The sequence below is a fragment of the Periplaneta americana genome, chromosome 15 (assembly GCF_040183065.1).
Source record: "Periplaneta americana isolate PAMFEO1 chromosome 15, P.americana_PAMFEO1_priV1, whole genome shotgun sequence".
NCBI lineage: Eukaryota > Metazoa > Arthropoda > Insecta > Blattodea > Blattidae > Periplaneta > Periplaneta americana.
The window spans coordinates 128,336,317-128,361,541 of NC_091131.1; the positions used below are offsets into that span (position 1 = coordinate 128,336,317).

Consider the following 25,225-nt stretch of genomic DNA (forward strand, 5'->3'; position numbering starts at 1 on the left):
TTTACACAGTCACTTTTCACTAAAATCATATTGGCCTTGTCTGTTGTCGCCCATTTCTTGTACTGGAGTTCAACTAAATTTCTCTGCAACAGCGACGTCAATATTTCTGACAGATCTTCACTACCGGGACATTTTTTGCAATTATCGAGATAACAATTTGGTGATGGGTTATTGCAGACCATTTTCAGCATTAAATCATTGATATTTTCTATTCCGCTTTCAGATTCAAGAATTGCATACGGTCTTAAACTCATGAACATTAATTTAGTACTTTCGCATACAGTGCAAACATAAACGTTGTGTGTGTCCTTAGTTGCCCAGACAAGACGTAATGTTCGGTCTCAGAGACTCAAATCGCGAAAATTCAATCTTACAATTTGGTTGCCTTACTTTAAATTCTTTATTCATGACCATAACGAAAAACATACGTTTACTAAATACTTTTGCGTTTCTAAAGTAGGCTTTTATTCAACATTACTTTATTCCACTAGTGAAATAAACTTTACTTTACCTCACAGTTCATTTGTATTTTCCTAGTACCCGGGACCGCACACATACTACTTTTTCATTCGATTATACCAGATGTCACTACCTTTACTTCTTTATTACCATTTCTTACCGCACACTTAATCTCCTCCTTTCTCTATCTACTACTAAGTCGTAATTTGTACATTGCATCCATATCTAATAAGTTTTTTTTTGTAATAATTTACCTTTTGGAAAGCGAGGAGACTTGAACCGGCGAAGTTGGGTTTATAGGGTGTAATAACAACACGCCTTAGTCAACTGAGCTAAACAGACACGATGATTAATTAAATTTTAATATTCCTCTTAAGTTCACAGAAGTAAAATGTGAAATTATTTAAACACACAACGCTTCTAAATAATCCCTGAAACTTCAAACAGATGAAAATACACGCTGACGCCTCGTGCTTAAATCTTTCCACTCGCGCAATAAAGTTACACTTACCTCACAAGTATCATAAGTAACTATTATAGAGCTCTTTTAAGTTTGATAATAGTAGTCTCTTTTGCTTTTTTTACTCGTTTATCCCCTTCCCAGACTGATTTAATGTCTTTCATCCCTCGCATTATCCTACTAATATCGTCTTCTTCACAGAAATTTATCATAACTTGAATCACGTCATCAGGGAGGTTTTGTTGATATTTTCTATCCGGAAACGACCTTTATTTAAGTTACTTTCGCAGTGTATGCTACGTAAGGCGACACTTCATATTCAGGTATTAGTTTATATTCATTCCAACTTTTTGGAAGGCAAGTTAAAATCATGTACTTTTCATTTGCTGATTTTACATGTGTAAAATTTTCTTTAAATTGGTTGATCATTTCCTGTGCTTCATTAGTCGCGCCAACAATATTAAATATGTCTCTATTAAATTGCTTCATTCACAGAAGTTGCTTTTTGCTTAGCGTATGATTTAACTCTCAAAAGCTTTTGTTTTGAAACAGAGGACTGCCCTAGCGGTGTAAGAAGTTTATTTAAATTACTTACATTTATGGATTCCTTACGTTCAGGAACATATTCTTCTTCACTTATTGAATTTCCCGCCTCTCTTTGTAAACATTCTTCTTCGCTTGTTGATTTGCCGACCTCACTTTCAGTCCCAGCAACTTTACTAATTATTTCAATTTTTGAAATCTTATGGCGACAGCGTTTGCAAATAGCATCACCTACCGGTACCACTAAATGCGGAACCTTCTTACACATGCTATTTGTCACTTTTCTTTTACAGATTTGTGACGAATGTTTTCCAAGTCCGAAAAGGTTGTAACACCACAGATGACTCCAACTTTTCGTCTTTAATTTAAGCACAGTGAACACTTACAATTTATAATGACAGAACAGAACAAAATCACCTTCTAAACTGAATGGAAAAAGTTACAATGAAAGAACAGAACAAAAATCACTCTCTAAACTGAAGGGAAAACGTTGCGCTGAGATTATCACAGGAAGAAAACAAACCCCTATGTGAAAGATATTAGTGACCCGCTGAGCGGATATCGTAACATTTGGCATTTGTCATATCGATCGCTAAGCACGCGTGTGGGTGTCTGGTATGAGCGCGTGACGTAATATACTGCGACTTTGAATCTTAACGCCAACATTTCCAATTCTGGTTTATCTAATATTTCCCAAAGTTTTAGAGATGTCATCATAAAATTTTTTGTAATCGATTAAAAATTGTTTATCTCATCCTAAAAAAATAGAACACAGTATAAAAAAATATTCGGTTTGAAAATATTAACATTTCTTTATTTAGTGTAAGTTTTAATACATACTCGAAGTAAAAATTCATAATAACTCAAAAGTAAGTTTAAATATATATAGACTAGTACAATTTTTGCGTTGACACAATGAAGCATGTCATTTTAATAATATTTTTAACAATAGTCTACACATCAACTCCCCGAATATTTCACCCCTTATTACATTTCAACCATTGATGTTATGAACCTCTTATTAAGCCATTTAACTATTTATTATTATGATATTAATTTATTAGTATATTAAAAAAAATCCAGAACTTGACGTTACAAAATTTAAAATTTTATATGGAATGATCCAAATCTAAAATCAGTTACATGAACACAAGTCATCTATAACACACAATAGAAACATGAATTCAACAACAGTAAAAACGATATACTATACCCACAGATCCTACACACGCGATATGAACACAGATGTTAAAGCATGTATAAATAAACTTTACAAACAATTTATTCCATAACTTCGTCATATATAAAAGGATTTACTGGATAGCAAACTCTCGTTACTTTGATAGGAAGTCATAAGCTTTGCTACGTTTCCAACACGTCATCTAAAGCTTTCTTGGATACTCATCTGCTGTGAAACATCTTTGGAGGAATCCCATTACGCGGAGTCAGCGTGGCACAGAATATCGAGTGAGACAACACAAGACAGCACAATAATAAAGAAAAATCATTTATTTCACTAGGTGAGATTCGCCCACGACCGTGGCTTTATTACAGTGTCCAAATTGCACCATGTTCGTTGCATGCAATACTGAGGTTCTTAATGTAAAAGCAGACTCCACTCAAGTAATAATTGCGTGCGTAATGCAAAGAGATAGATCCATCCTTTTTCGCCGGGTCACTATAGTGAATGCTCACCATCATGCTCCAGCCATATTACCTCTAAGGAAAAGCTCACCTTGTACTCATTTTAAATTAGATTGATTACAATTTTCGACACCAAAATGAAACTACAGTACTATCGGGAAATCTAGCTTACTGCCTTCTCATCCCTATCTTCTTCTTTTTTCAAGCATTACTCGGAAGGCCGTCGTAACTCCAGTTTTTAAATTCACCTCTTCCTCAGTCGTCCCACGCTTTCCTTTACAATTTGTTTTGTAACGCAACATTTATATCCAATATTGCTCTACATCCATTCTTTCAACACTAGCTATCTTCATGCAGTTGTTTATTACGAGGTGCGTTTGAAACGTTCGTGGCCTGATATAGATGGCACTGAAAACGTGTCAACAATGCCGCCATTGTTAGCAGCCATTTTACATTAGTTCAGGGCTGGGCACCAAGAGCTGATTCTACTCTCTCACGAGGAGCCATATGACTTCTCAACTCCTTTCTTCCCCACCGAACACCGCGCAGCGTTGATGCCATTACGGATGAATATTAAGCGTCCCCGTTTAGAGTTTGGATTCGCTCCCGGTGCCCAGTCCTGCATTAGTTCAAGCACGAAAAATCATAATTTTCTGTTATCTACATTTTGTGCAATTTCATTTTGAAGTTAATGCGCCTAATAGATTGACAAAAATGGAAAACATCGAGCATCGTGCTATCATTGAATATTTCATTAAAAACGGGGGGAACGAGTCCAACAGAAATTAAAGCAAATATGGATGCTATACTGGGGAATCCGCTCCAGCGTTTTAGACTGTGAAAAAAAGAGTGGCACTATTTAAACATGGGCAAGGGAGTGTGGAAGACGACCACCGCAATGGACATACAGTAACAACAATTGAAGAAATGGTAGAAAAATATTCAAGATATTGTGTTGAATGACCGTCGACTGAAAGTATGGGAAATTAGCGAGGTTATGCATATCTCAACTAAACGGGTGCACTACATCTTACAGTTAGTCAATGTCTTGAGCATGTCAAAGATTTCCGCGTTAGTTAACACCGGAACAAAAGCACGTTCAATGTCAAATTTCTAGGAATTGTCTTGCTCGATTCGAGAAAAATACGTCCGATTTTTAGGCAGTTTGTGACCACTGATGAAACCTGGATCCACTGCTACATACCAGAGACAAAACAGCAGTCGAAATAATGGAAGCGTAGTGATTCTCCCCCTCCAAAGAAAGAAAAAGCTGTTCAATCAGCTAGGAAAATCATGGCGTCTGTGTTCTGGGACTTTAAGGGGACAATCATGACTATCTAGCAAAGGGGATAACAATAACCGGAGAATATCATTAAATTCTCCTGCCGCAACTGAAAAGGAAAATTCGCGAGGAGAGGCCGGGTATGGCCACGGAGAAAGAGTTATTTCATCACGACAATGCACCTGCTCACATGTCTGCAATCTGCAATCGCAGTTGCTAAACTACACGAACTACGGTTCGAATTGTTACCGCACCCTCCTCCACTCACCAGATCTCGTACTCTTAGATTTATTTCCTTTCTCAAAGCTCAAAATCACTTGGCTGGAAGAAAATTTTCGTCAAATGAAGAGGTTATCGCAGCAGCAGAAGACTTTTCTGCAGACCTCGAGGACTATGTGTACAAGGAGGGTGTAGCAGCATTGCAGCATCGGTGTGCCAAGTGTGCGAATCTCAGGGGGGATTATGTTAAGAAATACAATTGTTTCAGAATAATCCTAGTTTAATTTCTATGTCTGGCTATTAACGTTTCCAACAACTCGTATATCACAACTAAATAACTAACTCTTCATCGAAGACCGAAGTGGTTTTTTCAGAACTGAAAAACCATTGACCTTGGAGCTGGATCTTCATAGAGGAAAACAGTCGCATGTTTCCAGGTCAGGACTGTTATAGATTGTTCTGTACTGGTGTCCTCAATAAAAGTGTGGCATAATCATTGTCATAATGCAACAAATGTTCAGTTTTTGGTTTACTTTATTTAGTCAGCTATTTAACGACGGTGTGTCAACTGTGAGTTTATCTGGAGTTCGTGAAACTCGTGATAACAAAACGGTATTCTGACGAGAGGAGTCTGAGAATTAACCGTGGGATTACTTGATATTCGCTTTACAGTTTGGGAAGGCACTGGAAAACAGGTAAGGAAGGATTTCACCCCACGCCCGAGCGCATCTTCGGATCATGACTGATCAACTTTTCTGGATCTTTCTGAAAATTCTGGAAGGACATACCTCTTTGGAGTAAGTCTTTATATTTTCAACCGCACAGATGCGCACCCTTTTAGAAGAGAGGGGCTACTATTTTCTTTTATACACCTCTGAGTTTCTTGACCTTAATTTAAGATTCGTCATCAGGAACGATTCAGCTTGGTGACTGGCTCTTGGTTTCAGGGTCGAATTAGTTGATCCAAGTTTTGTCACCTGTCACAACATCAAAAACACGTCGAGAGTTCCTACTGTTGAAACAATGCACTATTTCTTGGCACTATTCCATTCTACTGTTTCCGACATCACCCAAGTTACTGCCCACCCATCATTAAGAAATGTTTCTAAATTCGGAGGTGTCCCTGAAGGATGAACTAATTTCTAAAAGTGTTTTAGGTTAATTTTCGATCTTCTATAGTCACCTTTTCAGTGTCTTGGCGATAGTTCTTCACTTTTCTCCTCACGGGAAGCATCATGATGTCTAAGTGCCTTTCGCAAACGTTCAAATTATCTTAATCATTTAAGAGCCAATCCTATTTATTTATTTCTTACTTTTTGTTAGATGCATTGAGAACAAGGTGTGCGCAAATTTTGAGTTCAATCAGACAGCTAGTTTCAAAGTTATTCGAAGTTTATTTTATTTTAATTATGCAAATTGATCATATAATCAAAATGTTCCATGCGCATTGTATTTAATAAAGTTTGCCTCGACATGGGGAACTATTAATAAACTACAAATAATGCTCATGGCTTGTCAGAATATTTTTTCATTAATAAACTTCCCCGTATGTAATCGTGAACACTTTGTAACTAATTCAACAGTTCAAAGCATAAATAAGCGTCCAAAATGACTTTCATACTTCATCGGAAAGTCTATCGTGTTACCAAAACGGAGTGCGTTATATGACAGTAAAAAGTGTTAAGAAGTATCTAATTTCTCACGCCTTCTATTATGTAGGTGAATTTATCACATTCAACAACGCTTCATGAATATTTCTGTCTGTATTAAATTTCGATACTAAACCTCTGTGTTATACTAGCAGACTATATTGCAAAACTCTTCTACTGTATATATATATATATTTCAACTAGACTGTGACTATCATAATTAAGACTTTATAGTATATTAAGATTTTTTGACATGTTCCATATTCTAGCTGTGAAGCGATGTACGAATACCATGGAACGTAAATAGGGTAAACTAGGTAGTTATTGACCAGTATACGGTGATTGACCGGTTCCTTTTTTCAGTATATTGTGAATAAACCACGATCGTGATTTCACTTTTTGCTGCATATACCTCTAGTAACAACCCTTATTTGTGGTTAGTTGTCGCTGTTCATCCCACTGAGTTAGTGTCTGTTGTCTGAGAGGACTGAAATCGATTGGAAATGCAACTGAACTTAAACGAGTGTAAGTAACTAGAGAAATTGCTAAGAATAATGCACGCAATAATTTATTTATTCTGCAAAGGATACATAAATTCTGGTGCTCGTTTTTACACGCACAGTGTGAGAAAAGGTATAAGGTTTCCGTCCACAGAATATTATTTTGTAAAAGTTTTTATATGACATAAAAATGCCCCATGGTCAATCACTATAAAGTGTATGTCCGCAAACTACAGTGATTGGTCGTTCATAAATTATTTGTTAGAATAATGACCAATGTGCTTCAATTCTATATATGTTATCGGTTAAATGATGGGGATTTTTACAGGACTGATACTATATTATAATGCCTAAGCCAGGTAAAGTGCATTATACAGGGGAAGCTTTACGAAACGCTACAGAACCTGTCCGCAGTGGATTTGATTTAAATGAAGCTGCCAAGAAGTTTGGTGTCCTAAAAGCAACCTTAGCGTCCAGAAACAAATATCCCGTTGAAGGAAAAGTGTTCTTTGGTCCTCGTCCAGTGCTGGGTGAAGCCATTTGTAATAACATCAGAGAAATGACACACACTTACTTCTGATAAGGCACAAAAGAGAAAAATGGAAGAAGAGGCAAGAGAAGAAAGGAAGCGAATAAGAAATGAAAGAAAAGGCAGCGAGAAGAGTTCTTTTCTTATTTTTTTAACTTGGTTATTTAACGACACTGTATCAACTACGAGGTTATTTAGCGTCGATGGGATTGATGATAGCGAGATGGTATTTGGCGAGATGAGGCCGAGGATTCGTCATAGATTACCTGAAATTTGCCTTACGGTTGGGCAAAACCTCGGAAAAACCCAACCAGGTAATCAGCCTAAGCGGGAATTGAACCCGCGCCCGAACGAAACTTCGGATCGGCAGGCAAACACCTTTGCCGACAGAGCTACGCCGGTGGCGAATAGTTCTTAATGAAAAAGATCAGAAGAAGAGAAACGAAACAGACAAGAAAAAAGTGAAAATTGTGAAAATGTGTTGTTCAATCACTAATAAATGAGTATTCAATAACTGTGCAGTAGACGGTCAATCACTAATAAGCGTGTGGTCAATAACTGTGCAGTAGACGGTCAATCACTAATAAGCGTGTGGTCAATAACTGTGCAGTAGACGGTCAATAACTGTAAAAGTGGACTTGTTGTGTTTATTTAATTTATCTTTGCATTAAAATTTTATTTTTTCTTTTGTTTATTGATTTTGATTTGTTTCTGAATCTTCACTTGACCCAATGCCTTTAAAATTCTCTCAATAAGTTACCACTGTTTTCCGCTATTTCATTGTTTTATTATTCATTAGCTTAAGTGGTCAATCACTATACAGTTTACCCTAAATACAATACAACACAATACAGCAAGTTCATTTTTTTTTTCATAGTTATGGGATCCTGGTTCACGGGAATATTTCAATGTCGAAAAACCCGTAATATCAGGTTAATTTTGTTATTTACAGAACAATTTTCAGCTCCTAATTTTCAAGATATTTAACATTTCTCAACACCAGATTTCAGATTATATATGCATGGACACATACACATATTTTCATTGAGTTTCGTTAAAAGTGCATGCCCATGAAGCATTTTAAACATCAAAAATGTATTTTCGAGAAAAAGGCAAATTTGTGAAAAGAGATACAGTATTCACATAATACAAAACTCGCTCTTGGACTTTAAAGAAGACGCAGATGCAAGAAACCTCTTACTGTCAACTACCTATCCAAGGAACATTTTCGTACAAAGAACCGAAAACTGATTTTTTGACCATTTTTTGTAAAACCTCAATTCTACTGTCCCTTAGTCCACTTTTTGAAATATGTTATTTAACGGCGCTCTATCAGCTGTGAGGTTATATACACATAAGTAATGTCGTAGAATTGACGACAACAAGAAGGAATTTTTTAGAGATGAGACTGAAGATTCGCCATAGATTAGCTGACATTCTTCTTAGAGTTGGGGAAGACGTTGCAAAAATACGAATCAGCATTCAGCCCAAGCAGGATTCGAACCCACGTCCGAGTGCAGTCTCGCATCAAGAGACCAGCCCCTTATCCTCAGGGTACTCCTAAGCCAGTTTTAAAATTGTACAAAGTCATCTGTCTCAATATCTATTAAACTACTATGACACAACCACATTAATATTTTTTTAACAGCTCTGCACAAAGCTGAATGATCCGTCAGTCTTCGATTTGTTATGAGAAAGACACCAAAGAATGGGACTATACTGTAGCACAGTGATGTCAAAGCAAGCGCATTTTTCGACCTTGACGTGCGCGGGCAGCAAGCGCTAAGTATGGAAAGAGGAAGGGTTGTGTATATGAATAAGCAACCTGTTGGATTAAGAAAACAGTGGTGCACAAACTTCAAACGGAACGTGAAAGTTTATGTCGCTATTTTTATATGGCTTCTTTCTGTTTAATATTATCTATATTGTCTGTAAAACAAAAGTACTAACACTGATTTCTTAATATTGCACTTGTGTTTTAAATCTTAATAACATAATAGAGAGTTAAGAAGGAATATTCACTTAAATTCCATAGTAGTATAATATTATACTGTATTAAGTGGATGAAGCACATCATTCATAAAGAAAGTGATTTTCCAAAGAAAGAGATTGAGTATGACATGATAAGTTGGAATTTATATTGATGGTATCTTTAGCCTTACAAAAGTAATCAATAAACTAATCAAAACAATATTACAGTACAAAGCAAAGTTACCTAGGTACTGTATCTGTTTTAAGTGTAACTAATATTACATAACAAAACGCTTATCGCATTATGCTTTTAAGGTGATATTTGTGAGAATATTAAATTATTTTCTCGAAATCTGCTGAAGCTATAGAGCCGACAATTTTACAACACATGGGCACGTATCTTTTGCTTATGGTGTAACAGTAGTTGCTTTGTTAATTCATTTCCTTACAAACAATTTCCATGCGAATATTTTCAAAATTTTCAATACACTATCTTCAGTAATACGTATATACGGTATATTATATTTACGAAAACATTCTGTAAGGCTACTAAATAAATAGGCCTATACCTGAAGATTTCACTTTTCTATACGAAAAGTTGAGAAAATATTTCTTTTGAATAAAACAATCAAACTTGTGAAAAATAAGCATTAAAATTAAAACTTACATTCTTATAATGCACTTATACTTCTCAGGCAAATATAAAAATTAACAGGGATACAGTTTTAATAAGTTCTATTCCCTTTATCTATTGAATCAGTGCTGGCCATCCCTGTACATAGCTCGACCAAGCGGCATGTACCGTACTACCTCTTTCGTCTGTCTCTTTCCTTTCCACTGTAAAGCGCTCAGGCTCTCCTGAGATCTAAAGCGCACGCTTGCGCCTATGGGCATCAATTGACATGACTACTGTAGCATAATGGTTTATTGTCACCAGGTTCTCGTGTTTCAAAACGTTTCTAATGATCCACACACACAATTCCTAAGATCAAATAGTGGTAAGACGATCCAAACTAAAAAGAATTATATATCAAAAAAGAACTATATCCTTAAATTTTATGAAAGTGTAACAATCTCTACATTGACACATGGCTCAAAAACAAGGACTTCAACAAGACAAAAATGAAAATTATTGAAATTGCTGAAATGTACCGCCTTAAGTCTGTGGCTGTAGCCTATATAATAGATCATAATATAAGAAGCGCGGCTAATAAAAATAATTGCAAATAACTAATCTGAAATCTACTGTATAAGAAACACGTACGGTGAATCCATTCAGATTATCATAACATTTATCTGAATCCGTCACACGTGTTCCTATACAATTCTAGGTAACTTTCGGCGATGGACTCTTGAGCTCATTTCGCCGTCATTCGATACTCACGTCAACCTACCATATGGGGCGAACGAAATCTGATCTAATAGGTGCCCGAACCTCAGAACAGGATTCATCATAATCGCAAAAAAAGGGGGGGGGCAAAAGTGCAAATTGAATTTTCAACAAGGTTCAGAAAATTATATCATAAAACAGCTGTAATAGACACCTATATAGGCAAAAAATGGCTGGAGAGACAAATTAAAAAATTAATTTAAATATTATTACTCTCTGTGTAGCCAGAACACACATAAAAGAAAACATTGATTGCATGGTGAAAATAATTCTTGCGCAATCGAAGATGCTGAAGACGTGTATTTGCGTGAAAATATCGAAATATATTTATTCTGCGTCATTATTTTAATTTTGTTCGCATAGCTACTTCGAAAAATGAGAAAGGAAAACGATTTTTGTGTGTAACGCAAGAACCGCAGATGAAGCAAGTTATCCCTATTTCTGCTTTGGTAACCTGGTGTATTTCGACATAGCGCGCCGGTGGATTTATTGCTGATTAAGTCCGTAACTAGGGCAGCCTCTGAAGCTCTTTCTCAAAGGCAGAGTGAATCGAGACTTTTCCCCTGTGGAACTTCAAGACCATTGTAATACTACGATGTACTCGTATATCGCTAACCAACATCGGGGAGAAATTGGTAACATTTCTTGATTGCATTGGTATTTCTTTTCCTGAATGCTGAATGGGGAAGAAATATCTCTCTTGAAACAATAGATGCAATAGTAACCTTTCCTAATGTCGTCAGTCACCAGGCAAAATGTATTCAGTAGAAACTGAGCATATCTGTAACAGTACAGTTTACATATCATGCAACGTGTAAGTACAGCAACTCTGACACTGCGTGGAAGTCACGGTATGAGTTCGAATCCTGCCTACGGTAGAGATATATTTTATCCTTTGTCATAGTGATGGCCTGTGTTGTGTAAAGTGGAGGCCCGGCAACGTCCTAAGGCCATATCGATATATTTTCGTCAAGTATGTCCAATCTATGAAGTATATCAAGTTTAAACTGAGTCGGCGTGGGTGGCGCAGTCGTTAGAGTGTTTTTCTATGCCCGAGGTTGCGGATTCGATCCTGGCCCAGTTCGATTCCATTTAAGTGTGTTTAAATGCGACAGGCTCATGTCAGTAGATTTATTGGCATGTAAAAGAATTCCTGCGGGACAAAATTCCGGCACACTGGTGACGCTAATATAGTCTCGGCAGTTGCGAGTGTCATTAAATAAAACATAATTTACTATTTTTAAACTATCTGAAGGGGTAAAAAGGCCAAACCTTGACAAGGGAAAATATTATAAGAATTAAAAAATATATATATTAATAAACTTTTTGTTAATTGACATATTTCAATGTAATACAGTAAACTCTGGGTTATACATAATCAGTCACACACAGTTCTAGTTTGTGAGTAATTATCCACCAAACGTGGCAAAATTACATTTAATTATATATGAATTAATTCTGAATTGTACGTAACTGATTTGTATGTAATTTACTTTTGTAATTAGTAATTTTTTAAAACAGAGTTTAATTGTACTTTCTTGTTCTTCTCGATACGTAATAAAGTCTCATTTTAACTTCACAAGATCTGTATTATGATTTTGAATACATTTTAATAATTTTCCCACAATCCTCAAGATCATCTGCGGGATACGGGGAACGTGTAAGCCATGGCAGTGAAGACTACTGCCTCTTTACATCAGTGATCTCAAGGTTAAGGGACATGTACCGATAAGGCAGCAAACCCACACAATCCAGACGAATACAGAGCTGCCATGTTCCATGCTCATCACTTTTCTCACGGAACATGTTCCAAAGATTTAAAAACAATTGGAGGCCACACAGTACCTGTCTAGCAATCATATGTGACAGTAAATGAAAGACAAAGTTATACTTATTTTATAAGTTGAGGCAAACACTAACACAACAAAAACTGAAATTGCAAGAGGTTTGTACGACTACTATATATATATATATATATATATATATATATATATATATATATATATATATATATGAGGCGTTCAGAAGTCAACATGATTAACTCCTTTTCCAAAGATTGAGATATTCAAGGTTAAAGTTAAATACACATAATTAATCCTGTTAGTCAAGAAGAATACTGCATTCTGTGGGCTTTTTACTGAACTATGGAGTTAATCACATTGACCACTGAAAATATGGTCAATTTAATACATTGCCAACTTAGAAATTCTGAAATAACCAAAAGTGGAGTTAATCATGTTGACTTCTTCATGTATATATATATATATATATATATATATATATATATATATATATATACATAAAATGAAATAAAAAATAAAATAATAAATAAAATAAAAATAATATTTAAGATATCGATGGTGTTTAGGTAAAAGGGCTTATCCCACAAATAAACGATTTTGACATATTATTATTATTATTATTATTATTATTATTATTATTATTATTATTATTATTATTATTATTATTATTAAGATATATGGATCATATGCGGAGACAAAGAGGAAGGCAGAAAATAGGAAAGATTGGAGAAAACTGGGTTTGTAGCGAAAGACCTGCTCTTGGGCAGAAAACTGCGAATGAATGAATGAATGAATGAATGAATGAATGAATGAATGAATGAATGAATGAATAAATAAATGATTATTTATTAGTTAGCTTATATAAAGGAATGTTAACATAACTGTCAAAAACATACCTTCATATTCTGTAATTAAAATTTAAGTAATTTACACTAATTACAGCAAAAAAGTCTTTTTTTTAAATGAGGGTTAAATCCTTTTACCCAAACACCATCGATATCTTAAAGTCTGAGTTCGTGAATAATAAAAAATTCATAGATGATGTATTATACAGAGCATTTATATTAAACATTAAAATTATAGTCATTTTCAACCCATTAAAATTAAAATACATTTGGACAAGTTAAAATAATAATTAAGTAATCCCAGCTCTCTATATACTGTTAAACTTATTCCTTGCCAATTGAAAATTTTTGGTACCTTATATCAAAATCTTATTTATACGTCAGTTCTGAGTTGTGCGTAATTTAAATCATTTCCCTTCAGTTATGTACAACCCAGATTTTACTGTAGTCTATATCTAAAGTTATTATTAGTTTGAAAATTAAATACTTAAAGACGGTTGCCAAACAGTAACAAAAGGCGAAAACCTAAGCGGAGAGTAAGAAAACAGCAACGGTATAGATCACTCGAAGTCAGTGAGATAGACCTAATACGATTCTGTAAACAGGAATTCGCAACAATAGCTGGACGTTTTATTTTCTTAAGAATGTAATGAATGCTCCACATAACTTGCATATGTGCACGCACTACTTCTCTCGCGTGTGGATGTCTAATTTTCTTCTTACTTTCAAAATCTGAGCGATTCTATTGTACGTATTGAGGGAAACGCACACCAGAGGGACACATCCGTTTCCTTTCATGTTTCGAGACACGAACCCTTCAAACCGAAGGCAGACGTAAATACTAGTAAAAAGTAAAACATAATTTGCACGCATTGTAACATAACGATGTGAACGCTGATTACATACGAAGACAACAAGGAAGATAAATTAAATTACGGAAACAAAATTATTACGAACATATTAAATAAAACACTATGGGATAAAGTTCATAAAAAGTATCAGTAAACAATTGGCTGAAAAGTAAGAAACAGAACTGAAATACGCATATATACAGGGTGAGTCAGTGACTATGTTACAAAATTTTAGGGCTAATAAAGGTCATCAATATGAACAACTTTCATATAGGAACCTATGTCCGGAAACGTTCCGTTTCTTAGTTACAAGCGTAGATATGTTAGTCAGTGTAGCCAGCTAGGATCGAACTCAGGGTCATCCTTTTGAAGTTTGGTTGCAGACGACCTGTTCCTGCAAACGTTGGTGATTTCTCAAAAACATGATATGTTAGTCGTCAAAGTAAATGATATTTTGAAACCTTGCAAATTTCTTCCCATTTCCTTTTGCTCTTCCATAAATAAAATGCATATCAGCAAGTTTCAAAGTTTTTAATCAATAAAAATATCATTTACGATGACAACTAGCTAATGCCATATTTATGAGAAATCACCAACGTTCACAGAAACAAGTCGTCTGAAACCAAACTTCAAAAGGATGGCCTTCAGTTCGAATCTAGCCGGTTACATTGACTAACACATCTTGGCTTTTTACTACCAAACGAAACGTTTCCGGATATAGGTTCCTATATGAAAGTTGTTCATAATTGTCTTCTCTATCATCCCTAAAAGTTTGTAACATAGTCACTGAATCACCCTGTATATATACAGGGTTATTCACGAAGATTGTGCAATACTTTAGGATGTGATTTCTCTCATCAGTCTGATGAAAAAAGTTCATATATACATGTGTCCGATTATGAACAGTTTCGGATAAAATTCTCTCTCTCTCCCTCCCTCTCCCTCTCCCTCTCTTTTTTCGGCATCAGGAGCTGCATGTGTTACAGTGGTGGGGTCTTTGAAAACCGGCTTCAATACAGATTTTTCAGTGAGTAATAACGTGAATGTTCTTTAATGAATGTATAATACACCCGGTATCATTGGTGTAAATAATTTAAATGCTTAAATCTTCATAATATCTACGTTTATGTTTAACATTCAGGAGGGCATAACTCACTCAATTTTAAAAACATGACATATGATTATATGAACTTTTTTCATCACAATGATGCCAGAAATCACATCCTAGAGTATTGCACAACTTTGTGAATCACCCTGTATATATCGTCGGCTAAAAACGAAAATTGCGTATCTCATTTTTCTTTTTCAAAAAATGCTTTTTGGCTTAATCGAAAGATAGTCTTGTAACTCATCCGTTAATAGTGTAAAAAAAAACAACCGTTTCTGTCTCTCATTTAAAAGATAATTTTGTCAATTATGTTTAAAAAACAAACAGTTTTTTGTTCCTTCTGTAAAATTTGGTTTCCGTGAGTTACGAGGTCTTCATTCTTAGCCTGTGACATCTCACTTGACGATATGTGTCAGAGAAAGAACAATTTGTATGCATCTGAAGTCTGATTAGTGTAATATGTTACTAATCAGCGATGTATGCTGGTTTAGTTCCTCATGAGAGGACATAAATACATAGCAGCTGTCAAACGTTAAAAAAATCGGACAGCTAGGCAATATTTTTACAGTACTTGTTGAATCTTCTGCCCCACCTCCTTCAAAACTACAAAAACTTGCTCAATATTCAAAAGATTTGTGCATGATATTAATTTCCGCAGATATTTCACTCTCTAAAATTAATATTCCTCAACTTACAAATTATACATTTTCAAAGTGTGATAATCTGCGCAGCTTTACGATGCCTAATTTAAGCTTCACCTTAGTGGTCCACTGCAACATTTCTTCACTCACAGACTAGACTACTGCAAACTTCGAGTTAATACTTCTCATATCCTATCCTACATTCAGTCTTGGTTTTTTAAAGAAAATATATTATAGATTTTGAAAAATATTTCTTAGGTTTTCAGCACATAAAAATAAATATTTTATATTTTTATAGCACCTAAAAATTCTAACCTTTATTATTATTATTATCTTATTTATAGTATTATTACTATGACAGCGCTAGTGGTAAAGGTAACGCTGATGTTCATAGAGAATTTGATATTAATGGAGGTGGTCTTCTGGTAATGAAGGTGGTAGTGGTAATAGAAAAGACCGTATTAGGGGAGTAGTGGAGAAGATAACAGCAGTAGAAGTGGAGGTAACAGTACTATTGTAAGAGGGACGTTCAGAAAGTAAGTTTCCCTGAGACAGTTTACAGAAAGACAATTTCATGGAAAGATTTACTGAAACAAATACAGCAATTGTTGAGTATTTTTCAACATATTCTCCACCGGAAATGAGACGTTTGTCATAACGTAAGATCAATATTTGTCTCCCTGTGTCGTAGAAGTCTGCGGCCTGGGATCGGAACCAGTGTGTGACAGCCGTCTGTACCTCTCTGTTTATCCCACGGTATTATAAATGTCTCAGTTCCGGCGGGGAATATGTTGAAAAATAGCTCAACAATTATTGCTGTATCTGTTCCAATAAATCTTTCCATAAAATTGTGTTTTCTTTCTATAAACGGCTCTATAGAAACTTTCTTTCTGGACGCGCCTCGTAGTTTGTAGCTATGGTGGTGGTGGTGGTGGTGGTGGTGGTGGTGGTGGTGGTGGTGGTGGTGGTGGTGGTGGTGGTGGTAATAATAGGAGGTGATGATGTTGGTGTAAATGAAGATGAACGAGTATTGATGGTAAAGGTAAAAGGTGATGCTGACAGAGTAGGAGCAGTGATGGTGATGGGGAGGCGACAGTGAAAATAGAGGTGGTAGTGTTTGTGGACGAGGAAGCGATAATGTAAGCTGATGTGATGTTGGACGAAGAAACGTTAGCGGAAAGAGTAGTGGTGGTTATGGTGAAAGCAGTAATCGAGATTGAGGAAGTGGTGATGGTGGTTACAGAGGCGATTATGAAGGTGAAAGAGGTGTTATTGCTGACAGAGTAAATGGAAGTAGAGACGGAATGGTGATGGAGGTGGAGATAATGGATTATTTGTAGACGGATAGAGAGAAGGATCAGGTGTTTGTAATAGTGGAGTTCGTATTACCAATCTAAGATGAGATAGAGAAGATATTAATAGGAGAAGAGATGAATGGAGGTAGTAGCGAGGATAGAGGAAGTTTGCCTGCAGAAGTGGAGTTGAGCATATGAAATGTGGTGATATTAGGGGAAATGGTTTCATTAAAAGAGGTGGAGTTGAATGTGACAATAATGTAAACGGATGACACAGATAATGGTAATATAAATAGGGAAATAAAATTTAATTAATAACAAAACATAAAAATAAACAAAAAAAAAACAAATGGAGGGGAAAAATGCAAAAGAATAACAAAGTAAGAAAAAGAATAGAAGAAAGAAGAGCAAACACAGGTAGCAAATATGTACTGATGTCTCGAAAATATACTATAAAGACATCCCTGCAAGTTTGTGATGTAACACTACAGCAATTTTCATATCTGGTTCGCTGAAAAATTCGATGTGGAAGAAGCTCGTCTATTATCAACACGTGGGAACCAAGGACACGCCTAACAAAAGAATTGTATTGTTAGGAGAGACGCAGATGTATCCGGTTTATGTAATGGTAGTTTCTGCAAGCGAGGAGCTCATGCCCTGTTTCCCGTGTTCAGTTTCCATAACCTTCTGTAACGACGCTGGTCGTGGAATGTACACATTCATACTTGTAAGTCTTTTAACACAACAGCACTATGACAGTGGCCAGAGAAAAACGTACCTTATGTACCTAATGTAATGTGCCCATCAGTCACAGATACTTTCAGCAAAACTTCTACGGAAAACTTAAGCTTGAGAATCACTGAACAAAACGCTGTCGAGGGAATCTTCAGGTAAGACACTCAGAAGAATATTCCTATAGACGAAAGAGGACACGGAAAGGAAGAAAAATAGCAAAGAGGGACGGACGAAAGAAAGGCAACGAGAAGTCGAAGAAGAGAACGACGAAAAAAGGGATGAGATGAAGCAAATTGAGGAAAGGAGGAAAACAAGAAAAAGAAAACGAAGGAAAGAATGAGAAGGAACGAGGAAGAGAAAAATGACAAGAGGACGAATAGAAAGAGGATAAAGAGAAGAAAGAGAAACGAAACAAAATTACGGAGAGGAAAGGGATAAAGAAAAGGAAGATAAGACCAGGAAGTCAAGCAGGAACGGGAGGAAACAAAGAAAAAGACGAATAGGGCAGGGAAAAAAAGAGAGTACAAGCACAAAAACGTGGAGTACGAAGAAAATATGAAAAGGAGCGAGTATTCGTCGTTATTTTAACAGCACTTACCCTAAAATGTTGGGATGGGATAGCTGGTTCATCAGCTGCACTTCCTTCAGCATGTTGGGACGGTTGGAGCGCAGCAAATTCATTTTCAGCACCATCACTTGGCCGGTCGTTCGATGCGTCACCTGCAAACGGATTAGTGATTTGTATTATACGTGACATTCTCACCTGTATCACAGACTACATTCTGCGAACTGCACTACACTTTCCTGCTGTTTCAACAGCTGTGTGACATGATATAAATAAAGTATCTCTAATCACTATGAATGTACGGGAATCTGGGAATTATTTATGATAACCAACACTTATTTTCAAGTTTGCCACTCTCTATACAGAGGATTCGGTGCAAATTTATTGATTATAACAATAGATAATAACAGAAAAGTGTCTTCTGTTGCTCGAGGCATCAATTAACGTCTCCTGAATCTCCAGAAAACCGACTAATGACCGAATTATTATTTCTTAGGGTTATTTTGCGTTTTCTAACACCACCTAATATTTAAGAAATAAAAATAAATAATAATTTTTAATAATTATGACTGAAAATGTCATAAAAGTATAAAAATTGAAATGTTACGGAATAGATTAAAAGATGGAAAAGGTAGGGTTACCACGAGAAGAAATTCTATAGGAGGACATGGAATCTAAAATAAGAGGACATTGCTGAAGAAAGAGGACTTTTTTAAAAATTGGTGTGTAAAAGATTAAAGATAAAAACAATGGCTCACCTTAGTCAGTTTTCTCACTAGTTCCTGGACCAGTATTACATCTGTACCCTACTTATCGGTGGAGCCTACTTTGAACACAAGAGCCTGAAGAGACAAATTTATATCTTATAACAAATAACTATATGGAACTGTTCACAGGACATGTCCTTGAAATTATATTTCACCATGATGATGCCTGTGACTGTCTCCGTTAGCATGCGATTTCGTTATTTTGTCCATTGAACAGATATTAGGGAAAATACTCTCTCACCACTTCCATTGCGACTTGGGATAAATACATAGAATTGACATATTTTTAAGAGTTCTGAGAAAGTTTCAGTGCTCGCAGAACTATTGGAATTGAAGAATTTGCACCATTGTTTATCTAAACTTAAATCTTTGTCAAAATTAACTTGATTGGCATATCTTTGTACAATGCAAAATAAAACTGATAAAATAGCTTAGAATCATGAATAGTGACATTTTAGAACGTAAGAATTCAATGCATGTCAATAGGTCATCATATTTTATGTTTTCATGTGCTCCAGCTTCAACCATTGAAAGCAGTTAAATTCTTCCATAGCTTTTCACCATTTGTTTAGATATTCTATGCATAATATCGCACATTATTCAATATTCATATTAATTCTAGTTGAAATGCGAAATACCGAACATTTCAAATTTTTTAAAGTGCCTGCCGGACAGGAAAAAACGATTAAAAAAGAGGACATGTCCTCCTTTTGCCGGACGGATGGTAACCCAAGGAAAAGGGAAGAAAAATAATATCAGAATTAAACAAATAAAGAAGGAAAGAAAGAAAGAAAGAAAGAAACAGAACTGAAGAAAGATATAGGGAAACAATAAGGAAGGATACAAGGGCGAAAAAGATGAGAAAACAAGATATATTTAAATAAATAGTGAAAAGGAAGAAAAATCCGGAATAAAAAAATGAAATAAACTCTAAATATATAAAGATAAAGGAAGCAAGAAACAAGAAAGAAGTGTATAAGAAATAAATTCTAACGATAGAGAAATGGTGAAAAGAAGGTATCACACATTATATAAAGAAGGAATATAAGAAACAAGTAAACAAAGGAGAAAATGAAGAGAATGGATAATCTAAAAAGAAAGTAACTAACAAAATACAATTATCAACTTCCTTCTCATAGCCAGTCTCAAGCAACAAAATTGAAGATAATGGTCAGAGACCGGTGTTTTATAACATTAGAAAGCATGAGACTATTTGTCAGTGTATAGTATTTCACCTGTAAATGAATTAAAATTTATGTCTAGACTCGATTGTCTGGAACACATTACAGCACGAAGAAACTGTACAATACCTCTATGTCTGTTTCGAGAAAGGGTTGCAATCAAGCATGAAACGAGCTACATACAGCCTCGAGGATCAGAGAAATTGGGTTTCTGCCATTTGGTGCGCTGAAGGACCAAGGAGCATGTAGGTAACTTTCAAAACGATACCGACATATTCTTGGTTTCGAGCCCAGGTCAGCGAATTGGCACATGTGTGAGACAGCACAATATAAACACTGCACGGCGCACATCACTGGGCTTCCGTGTTAAATGCTCCCAGTATAGGAATACCTTCGCGATGATGGTGCTAATTCCTGCATCTGTCGTCAGTCCAAAGATAAAAGCCGGTATGTGTAATTTACGGTAGATTCAACAACGACAACGATTATATTTAGGCTATCAGTTTCACTGATTAATGTCTCACTGAAAGCGTTCTACCACAATCAATGAAAGAGAGACAACACACAACAAAACAAAACATCATTGTACAGTGCTCCTATACAGAGTGTAAGGGGTATAAGTGCCATTATTTTAACTAATGATTGTTCATGTCATAATGAAGAAAAATGTCCTCACCTTTTTTTTTCTAATTGCAATATTTAACTAATTATTAAAAGCTACAATATTAGGCGTTTGGCAACGTTGCTGGATGGGGAGGAGGTAGTTTACAAGTACAGTGTACAGTGCTCCTATACAGAGTGTAAGGGGTATAAGTGCCATTATTTTAACTAATGATTGTTCATGTCATAATGAAGAAAAATGTCCTCACCTTTTTTTTTCTAATTGCAATATTTAACTAATTATTAAAAGCTACAATATTAGGCGTTTGGCAACGTTGCTGGATGGGGAGGAGGGAGTTTACAAGTACACAGTACAGCTCAAGCGGATACAGACATACTGGTACAAAACAGATGCTCTGTTCTAATGCAGGGGCGGACTGTTGTTTACATAAAACGAACACCAAATACAAACTTTCTATCTTATTAATAGAACTTTATGGTAAATTTCCATTTTATTTAACAATATTTGCAATATTGGTCCATTTTTTATTGTACGTCTAGAAGATAAATAATAATGGTTTACTGCACAAAATCACACGAACTTTTTTTTTTAAATGCAACATTTTAATCTCTCCCGCTTCCATAAAGCAGTACCATTTTTAAAGAAATGTCTGTTTGTGTGATTTTCGAAAAGAGGTAAGAGGCTCCTAGTTGAGAAACCACTACAAAAGTTCACCGATTAGGTAACCTTCATTGCGGAAAACATTGACGGTATCCTTCTTGCCTCACTTGAATTACGACGACTTTCTCCATAAATTAATAACATAAGATATTCCTAAACTGTGAATGACATTGTAAGTTGTTTATCGAATACCTGTTTCCGAACTGTCATCCGCTCGGCAGTAGACCTATGGACAGGGAGCTTGAACTCAGCTGACATGTACGTACGCCTGTGCAGAGTACTGCCTGCTGAACACGTTGCCACGTCTCTCACGCCAGAATATTAACAAATTTAAACATGCAATTTGATTTAATTTCACGCAAACGTCATAGAACACACAAATATGTATTTAACCTAATATTAACTCTTTGCTAGATATATCTACTGGTGTAACTGTTTTCGTAATTTTACTAACGATATAAGCAGTATAACGCGAATAAAATAAAAGAAGAAATATTTTTTTCTGGGAAAACTATCAAGTTTTTACCCTATGTTGTATGGGCATTTTTGATCCTGTAGACCGTCCCCGATGACTGTGAAAAGAACGGCACTTATATCCCTTACGGGGTACACCACGTCTAAGCTACTGATATGCGTAAGAGGTATGGAATTACAATTTCCATGCTTCTTGAACTTCGACACTATAAAAAAGGGTAGGCGATGACGTGGTCAGTACTACCCAGTGTGATATGGATGATATATGTAGAAACATAAGTAGAAGGCAGAACAAAATAACACGCACTTGGGCTACTCAGATTAATCCATTATGCTATCTCCAAATTGTTTAGTAGGCGAGAAATCGCTACTGAATGTTGCCTGAAGCCGTGTATCGAGAACACTGTTCTTTTATGTGTCATACGTCTACGATAAAGCACCCACAGTTTTACTTCCCTTCCGAAGGAAGCCATGCCAAATATTATGTCTTAAAAATCCACTGTAAACCTCGGACTGAATGGCAATTACGGTAACCACTACACCACTGGGTGACGGTACCAGCCAGTACTCAACTTTATAATATGGAACCTGGAGAATTAGAATGAATCTTGAACTTGATAGACTTATGCAAAATGAAGACATGGTTCGGTTTGTGAAGAGTCTAATGGCCTATTTCTCCAAGTAATGTTTAATTTAGTTTATCAAATGTTAAATTAACAACTGGTTTATTTTGTTAATATGTTTTCCATCTCCTCAACATAATTTCGTTTACAATAAATAACACTTAACTTTAACTGTCGTTAATAATATTGTAACTACTCAACAGCAGTTGGTAATGATTTTGCACATGTAAGGCAATTTCTTATTGGCTGAAATTATTATTTAAATTCTGTACTGTAGAGTAAGTCATGAAACATGTATAAACTCATAACCTGTTACAGTAGGCCATGATCCATATGTACAGTACAGAGAATTGATAAATGAAAGTTGTATTGACTACTATTGAATAATAATAATAATAATAATAATTATTATTATTATTATTGTTATTATTATAAGTAAGGTTATAGTTGTAATGCTAAATATGAATTTCTGTTTAGAAAAATCTCAGCATTATGACCACCAGGTGACAATAATTACAGGAATGTGTATGTAATTAACTATACACAAAACCCCGAGGAGAATTCCATATCATATAAAATTCTCTAATCACTCTCTCTGCTTCAGGTCCATGTAGAAATTATATGTAATTTCGTCTTAAATAAGCAATTGCTGCTGAAACATTTTATTATTTACTCACTGCGTATTTTGAAGCACTATTGGCATCGGCTATAGTTGAAAAGAACCAGTAGCATAGAATCCAGAATTAATAGTAGCTGGTGAATTGGAGCAAGTGGCCTATTTCTGTTTGTAGGATATTCAAATCTGACTTCAATTTCTTGGCACGTTGAGATCCCACATTTTCTAAATATTAAATGGATAACAGCTCAGGATTGAAATAAGCGTCAGTATGATTGAAATAAGCGTCCGTATGATAATCAGCTGACTTATAAAGATTATCTTCCCTATATTAATATTCCAAAATATCTTTTAAATTATATATTATCAGTCTTACTCTAAACATTCCTTAAAGAGAGACATAACATATTATTTTCACAACTTTTGTCTGAACAGCTGTGGTGTCATCCATCACATTTAACTGTTTGTTAAACAAGTTAACTGCCTGAAATCCTAAATTTAAAGTTAACAACAGTTAGCAATCTGTTAAGCCAAACTAGTGTTGAAAACATGAAAAAACTGTATTTAACTAACTGTTGAGGTTTAACAGTCGTTAAGTGTTCTAACAATACTTGGAGAAACCGACCATAAGACTATATAGAACTTATGACGATGAATAGCCACCGACGTGGCTCAGGCGGTATAGTGCATTTTCCTTCTGTTCCGGAGTTGCATTCGAGAGTGGGATCGATTCCTGCTTGATCTAATTACCTGGTTGGATTTTATCAGAGATTTTTCCAACTGTAAGGCGAATGTCAGATAATTCATAGCGAATCCTCGGTCTCACCTCGCCAAATATCATCTCGTTATTAGCAAGTCCATCGACGCTACATAACCTAGTAGTCAATACAGAGCCGTTAAATAACCAACTTAAAATATTACAAGGATAAATGACAATATAATTAGTTATGGAATTAAAGCCAGTTGGACGAAGAGATGGACAGATGGAATAGAAAAGGGTATACGAACTGTGGGAATACGAAGATGGAGATTAGCTAAGGAACAGGATGAATGAAATAAAGTTGCTAACTCATATTGGATCCTAGGCTAGTGTCAGAAGAACATCTCTTCTACTAAGACGCTTTATCAACAGTAATCTCACTAGAGGGTTTGATTTATCTAGAGAAAATCAAAACTTGAGTGGGATTTAAATGACTGTTGCACGATTAGAAGAAAATTTATATAGAGATTAGAAGAAATAAAGTACTCTAATACAATAAAACGGAAGACCGAGAACAGGATGGTGGAATTGTGTACGAGTGGATGTGAATAGATTTGGAATAAAGAATTAGAGGAAGTTGGCGATGGATAGACAAAGATGGAAGAGAGCCATAGAGGAGGGTAAGGCCCACTTGGGCTGTAATACCAAATAAGAAGAAGAATACAATAAAATATTAATTGACTTACTAAAATTATATTTCGCTAATGTTAGCTTCACCAAAACACTTGAACGGAGCCGCCATTTTCAGTTTATCTATGAGGTAAAGAAATGACGATCGCGAAGCATGTTTTATAGTATCGTAAAGAATTTCCAGTTTGAAATGTTGGCAAACAAAGAAACAAATGGTAGGGAGGTGATAAAAACAGAAGAAAGTATATAAAGATTAGAAGAAATAAAGTAGTCTAATACAATAAAATAAGTATTAATTGACTTACTCAAATTCTATTTCACTAATGTTAGCTTCACAGAAACATCTGAACGGAGCCGCCATTTTCAGTTGATTATCTATGCGGAAAACAAATGATGATCGCAAA

The 25,225-nt window shown here is 35.4% G+C and overlaps 1 protein-coding gene across 1 annotated transcript in view; it reads right to left on the bottom strand.

Moving 5' to 3' along the window:
• Positions 1-25,225, bottom strand: part of cdi (center divider) — a 341,490-nt gene that overhangs the window by 95,997 nt on the left and 220,268 nt on the right. The window contains exon 2 of the mRNA XM_069848113.1: positions 18,522-18,643. Within this exon, the coding sequence (XP_069704214.1) occupies positions 18,522-18,643 (122 nt within the window). The remainder of the gene's footprint in view (positions 1-18,521; positions 18,644-25,225) is intronic.